Source organism: Musa acuminata, chromosome BXJ1-7, assembly GCF_036884655.1.
Source record: "Musa acuminata AAA Group cultivar baxijiao chromosome BXJ1-7, Cavendish_Baxijiao_AAA, whole genome shotgun sequence".
NCBI classification, from domain to species: Eukaryota; Viridiplantae; Streptophyta; class Magnoliopsida; order Zingiberales; family Musaceae; genus Musa; species Musa acuminata.
In genome coordinates this window covers 8690866-8697363 of record NC_088333.1, presented here as the reverse complement: position 1 = coordinate 8697363, position 6498 = coordinate 8690866, and the positions used below count along the sequence as shown (strand labels likewise).

Below are 6498 nucleotides of genomic sequence, written 5' to 3'. Positions count from 1 at the left end.
TACTACATGCTTCGTTCCTTAGTAGTGTACTCTTACATGACCTGAAGTCCTTCACTTTCGACTATCTTGATGAGAATATCATTGACACCGGTCTTACGAAGTTCCTCGGCCTTTGCCCTTCAGCCTTGTCTCGGTACTTGGAGTTTGCCTCTACATACTCCACCTCCTCGGCCCCTTTCACGACCAAGCGCTCTCCCTCCATGAGAGCAAGGGATCAATGACTTTCATGGAAGTCCCGGTACCATGACGCTGCCATGCCTATGGCCCTACTATCCGTCGCCTTGCATCTGCATCCCTTTTCTTCACGATCAGTAGATATGTCTCCGTGGCACTCCTTTGAGTCCACCTCCATTCTAACTGATACTTGATTTTTGAGTAGCTAAGTCCCTTTGGACTCGTCGTCGCTTCCTCGCCCCTTTCGACCCCCTACTTCAACACCTTTGTGTTCTCCAAGCAGCTCTATTTGGTCGATAGAAAAACATACTGCAACTCTCATGCATGGCCTCTCCCATCACGTTGTAGGGTTTGTACCGATTCTATTCTCCTTAGTTTCCTTGGTAGTAACGTTCGCTTACTCGACTTTGTCCTCTGACTTGTTAGGCTCTTTTAAGCGAATATGAGCTCTATAGCAGTCCAACTCTCCAACTACTTCGATCATACCTCTACATGATCAAGTCCCTCCCATGGGACTCACTGGTACTTGCATTCGAACTTTTCCCTTGGTGGAACACAGCCCCCATATGTTGATGACCAAGGCTTTCATCCGATGCAAAATTCGATGCATGCACGGAAGACCCGCCTCTGCGGTACCATGGCCTTCACTCCTTGAATCTATAGCCCTTCTTGTCATCATTTTGTTCACCGAAGTGGAGCTTCCAGTAGCTCCCGATCATACCTTCATATGATCTAGTTCCTCATGGGACTATGTTGTATGTATCGCATTGCCACGAACTGTTCCACCATGATCCGCTGCACCATGTCGCCTCCTAGTGACATCACTATTGCATTCTGATCCTTGTGGGTGAACTCGAATTGTGAACTCTTCATGTGTGGCCTCTGCCAATACATCGCAGGGTCTCTTCCACCTCGATTTTGTTCGCTCCTTTGGCAATCGACCTTTATCCACCCACTCTTAGGTCACACATAGATGAAGCATCGCTCTAGGACAGTCCGTCGCCTAGTAGCTCCCAAAGTCCCCCGACTTCGCTGCAATTAGTGCACCATTGTCTGGATCCTGGGCCTCTGCCTTGACCAGTACAATCTTCGTTGTGCATCGCTTCCTTCGTAACTTGAATGACAACACTGTGGCATATTCTTCAAGAGTATCCACCTCTACGTCATCTTGCCCCATGCTAAGGCCTTCTAAACCCAACTTCGCCTCTGCAAATTGAGTCTCTTAGTTCCTCCATCAAATGCTCCTCCGAGATAAGGTGCATGTGCCCAGAAGCTCCCTTCATCTTTGGCACCATGCAAGATGAGTCCGCTCTGTCAGAATAAATGACCCATGGAACAATATGATCCTGCTCTTTCCTCTGCAAGAGTTTATGTCCTTGACCTCTGTCCAAAGAAAGCAATGTGCCTTCGCTCCATGTTCCATCTTCTATGCTGGCTCCCTTCATGCGGCTTGGGTACTTCGCCAAGTTACACCCAAGTTGCCCCGCTCCTCGTTTTTGCATTGAGTTGATGGTGGCCTTCGTGCCCACTATTCCACGGGTCAGCCCTCCCTTGAGTCCAATCTCTATATCGACTTGAAGTGTACCTTCATTTGTGTTACTTTGGATCGCTCCCCCACTTGATCTCGCAATGCATCCACCAATGCATTCTCTCGAGCGAGATCATGCAACGACTCCTCGTCGCTTGCTCAATCTATTGAGCTTCGTGGAGTTGTTGTTTGTTGAGGTACTCCTCCTCAACATGTGAGGTCCGTCCCATATGATTCTCCCTCTGGAGAGCCGGGACTTATCCCTTCTGGATAACTATCCCGTTGGAGCAACATCTCTCTTCGTTTCGGAGACCACCATCCCCTTGGACTATTTCGATCTGCTGAACAAACTGTGTATTGTTCTGTCTCCTGCAAACGCACTTGCTAGATTGTGACTTCACGTCAATACAGACCCCGCTGCACCACTCAAGGCCTAGCAATATGCTGAACTCGTTGCACACTTCAGCCTCCTACGGACGTATCCTTTACATGCCGAAGAGAAAGTTTCAATGCTTCATGACGCCGAGTTTCTATCACCTTGGGATGGCCACGAACATTCCATCATCCGCATACAAGCCCATGCATGAGTACCGAATTCTTTAAGTTAACAATTCCCCTCACCTCTGTGAGCTTTGTACAACTCTTTCGATCGCTGAGCAACTCATTCCACCTTGCATGGTCTCATCCTTTACTAAGCATCTCGCTTGCCTTGAGCACCATCAAGTATAGTTGTCAACGTTGAGCCGTAGCTCAAACTCAGCCATCCCAACCTTTGTGCACTCCACATTCTTCCAAGCTTGTCTGTTCTAATTGTGCCTCTTGCGCGAAGGGTTGGTCATTCCTCTGAATGCCAATCTCAAATGCCCGCTCCTCCGAGCGACTCCTTTTCCCTACATCTCCATGCTTGTTTTCCCCCAAACGGTCGTGCGTGTGCTGACTGCCTTCAATGCAGCCTCGCTAGGTCCCCCACGTTTGCATGCTAAGTGTTTCTATGAGTGCTTGACCCGCTCTGATACCATCTGTCACGGACTTAGCTGGTTTTGCCTAAGTCGTGCGCATCATTGCGTATCCATCTACAAAGGTCAACCTCCCCGAAGCCTCACATGTCTCTTAGGACCCACAAAAGAGAGAACGGGTTAGAGAAAACGCCTCATTCGGGATCCACAAGCAAACATTTCCGAAAACACTTTATAGACAATGCAAATTACAAACAGACTTTACAAGCTATAAAAAGTTGCACAACAAATGGTCAAAATTGTCCATTATAGACCGAAAATCTCTCACACATGTCCACATGATACAACCTTTCATTTACAAGCCTAAAGCGCCCACCAACCTAACTAAAATGGAACTATTAAGCCTTTAGCTATCCCTCTACATGCTGTACAAAGTACAAAGTATGAACATACCAAAAGATAAAAACATACATAAGCATTACATCAAACATCCTATTTAAAAGTTTGTCCATGACACTCCGTTGTAACAATAATTGTTGCCGCCTGCATAGTCAATACAGAGCCAATGACCAAGGTAAGTTGTCATCTTACCTGTTCATCATGATTTCCTTTTACAATGCTAAGTGACTACAACACACCACCTACAACAAGTTACCCACGGTAGGGTTACATAATGTAATATTATCTCACTTAACTAATTAATTGATATAATATAAAAAATTTAAGATTATAATAAATAAAAATAAAATTTAGTTAATCTTCATCATTTTACATGCTAATTCAATCCAAAAATTTAAGTTAATATATTATGTGGGTTAGACTGACTCTCTCCACATTTACCAATATGAGACTATTCTCTTAGTCTTTTCTTTTTTTTTATCTCTCATCACAAATGAACATCTTCTAACATTCTTCTTCTATTTGTATGATTTAATTGTCTTTCCTTTACTTATAAAGATAGGTGGTGTAGTCAATTATATCCTCAATTATAACTTGATCAGTGGTGTGACTTTGTTGATTGTTTGGTCTTAATCCTTTTCTTCAATCTCTCCTTACACGTCAACATCTTCAAACATAATCTAACAAAAGCTCAACCCACTGTTACTTCTCGGTGTCCCCTCTGAGCTTGCCCGATCTAAACTTGTTGCCGTCCCTCTAATAAGATAATTTCGTGAAATGGAGTTATAGTGTGCAAGACAATCTATCATCTATAGATTTGGTTGCAGTTCGTGAGCATTATATCAAGTGCTTATATATACAACCACACCGATGGCTGCTTCTGATCTCAGAGCATCAGCGTAGCAATGTGGAAATGATCAATACAATCCAAACTACTGTATGATTCCGCGTCTTCTCAAGGTTCATGCTCCGTTCTGCTTGTGGTGTTCTGGCGAGGTTCGATGCTGTGGGTTTCCTCCTTCCTTCGCAGCCTTCGGGGACCTGACCTTGTGCCGGTGTCCATGGTGATGATGATGGTGGTGCCCGTTCTTCTTCGCTTCGCTCTTTGTTGATTCGTCTGTGCATCCATCCTCCGCCGGTACTACGTACACGAAGGGGGCGATTGGCATGTCCTTCAGGTCCAGGAGAGGCTCCAAGGTCTCGACAATGGCGGACATCTGAGGCCTGGACTTGGGGTGATGGCTCAAGCACTTGTAGGCCACCGCAGCCGCTTTCTGTGCGCCCTGCTCGGAGTACTGCCCGCATAGGCCGGGATCCATGATACGGTTCAGCTTCCTGGGATCATTGAGACAAGGCCGTGCCCACTCCACGAGGTTCTGCTCCCTGCTCGGCCGTTTCTTGTCCACGGATCGCCGGCCTGTCAGCAGCTCAAGCAGCACAACCCCGAAGCCGTACACGTCGCTCTTCACCGTCAGGTGGCCTGAGAAGCACGTAACATGGCAGATCAGCCCGAGAACAGAAGGAATCTACTCACAGGAAAGGTCGGATGTGCACAATTACCAGTCAGGATGTACTCCGGTGCAGCATAGCCTTGCGTGCCCATAATCCGAGTGGAGACGTGGGTTTCATCTCCTTCGGGACCATCCTTCGCCAGACCAAAGTCCGAGAGCTTTACTTCGTAATCCTAAGGAATTAGCATTGCATCAGTCAACTCAAGATGAGTGGGGGAAATCGCCATCAGTGAACCAGTGACAAAGAAACATGAGCTACCACCAATAATGAATGATCTTCCTAGAATTTGCATATGAATCAATTCTCTAATGTAGACATACACTTTGCATGCATGTTCTTTTGAGACCTCGCGTTGTAGCCATAGAATCTCAGGGATAAGAATGGTAACAACGCAACTATCGATGCATACTATTCCAATGGTTGGTATCCATCTCTGTCACAATTCGTCTGGGATTCTTTGTGTTTTGGAAATGTTCAATCTGAAATGAGACAATCTCAATCATGCAGCTTCATCACCAGGCTGCTCGCGGGAAGTAGTCCACCGAGAGGAGAAAAGGTAATGGTGGCGATGGAGGGGACTTACCGAGTCCAACAAGATGTTTGAGGCCTTGAAGTCTCGATAGATCACCGGCTTCTCGATGTCATGGAGAAAGGCGAGGCCTTTGGCGGCTCCGATCGCGATCTTTAGCCTTGTTGACCATGGTAGAGATGCAAAGTACCCTGCTCAAAAGATCAAACTTTTTGGTATCTCCTCCTAGCAAGCAAATTAGGTAGCATTGCATACAGGATCTTTTAGTCGTAGCATTCATGATGATGATGACGATGACGATGACGATGACCAAGACAATGTTCAGGAGCTGTTCATTATTTATTAGTGACCTCAAAAAGACTCGTGCAACTTCAACAAGGCCGAAGCTCACGCAGAGAGCAAGAGAGGGTGAGGAGTAGAATTGAAACAAACCAAATGGGTGGAGGATATTTTTCCTTCATGAAAACGAAGGGTGAACGACTGTGATTTTGATGGAGTGGACTTATTGATCACGTAAATGGCCACGTAATTGCAGTAGTAATCTATCTTTACGTTTGCGGCAAACAGAACAGCAAGAACAATCTTGAACCGGACGTACTTTTGAAGAGGTGGTTCTCCAAGCTGCCTCGGGTCATGAATTCATACACCAGTAGCCTGTGTTCGTCTTCGCAGCAGTACCCGATCAGCTTCACAAGGTGTGAGTGCCTCAGTTGGCCGAGAAAGACGACTTCGGTCTGCAAGGTGCGAGAAGAATGAGTTGCAGGAAGATGAGAAGCAGTAGCTATCTGCATCGGCGCTCACCAGCCATTCCTTGTGACCCTGCGAGCCCTCCAAGTCCAGGACCTTCACGGCGACCGCCTGGGCCTTCAGCCCCGGCTTCACCTTGTCGTCGACGAACCCCTTGTAGACCGGCCCGAACCCACCCTCCCCTAGGAAGTTGCTCGACGAGAAGCTCTGCGTCGCCGCCTTCAGCTCCGCCAGCGTGAAAACGTGAAGGTTGGAGCCGGCGAGGGATATCGAGAGGTCCTCCGGCGACAGCATGCCCGTGGAGTTGCTGAGGTCGGAGTACGACAGCCGCGGAATGGATATCTGCTTCGCCATGAACTTCTTCGCCTGTTTCGATGCGGCTGTTCGCCCACCTCCATAGCATCCCGGCAGGAGAGACCTCCAAATCTTCGTCATCTTTCAGGAAGGCTCGAGCGTTTACAGATCAATCAATGCAAGCTTAACCAACACTGGTCCAACCTACTCTTTTTCTGCAGGAAGCCCAGCCGATAGCAGTAACATAAACAGCGGACTGAAGGATCGAGATGTCCTGAGGAGGAGGAAGAAGAGGAAGAGCAAGAGGAGTTGGAGGGAATGGTAGTCTTGGAGAAGGAACCAGTTGTTGGTAACATACC

The 6498-nt window shown here is 47.2% G+C and overlaps 1 protein-coding gene across 1 annotated transcript; it reads right to left on the bottom strand.

Moving 5' to 3' along the window:
* Positions 1-3860: 3860 nt before the first annotated feature.
* On the bottom strand, positions 3861-6498 carry LOC135678634 (serine/threonine-protein kinase RIPK-like). Its single transcript, XM_065191668.1, has 5 exons — positions 5900-6498; positions 5697-5832; positions 5153-5289; positions 4618-4741; positions 3861-4537 (listed from the first exon to the last, which is right to left on the bottom strand). Exons 1-5 carry the CDS (start codon positions 6278-6280, stop codon positions 4020-4022), a joined length of 1296 nt encoding a protein of 431 aa, XP_065047740.1. The 5' UTR covers positions 6281-6498; the 3' UTR covers positions 3861-4019.

Excerpts from the sequence above, each read along its gene's own strand:
- LOC135678634 (XM_065191668.1), bottom strand. The coding sequence starts at position 6,280 with ATGACGAAGATTTGGAGGTCTCTCCTGCCGGGATGCTATGGAGGTGGG. Across the intron at positions 5,290-5,696 it reads GGAGAACCACCTCTTCAAAA|GGTACTTTGCATCTCTACCA; the intron begins GTACGTCCGGTT and ends TCTTTTGAGCAG. Across the intron at positions 4,538-4,617 it reads ACCGGAGTACATCCTGACTG|GCCACCTGACGGTGAAGAGC; the intron begins GTAATTGTGCAC and ends CGTGCTTCTCAG.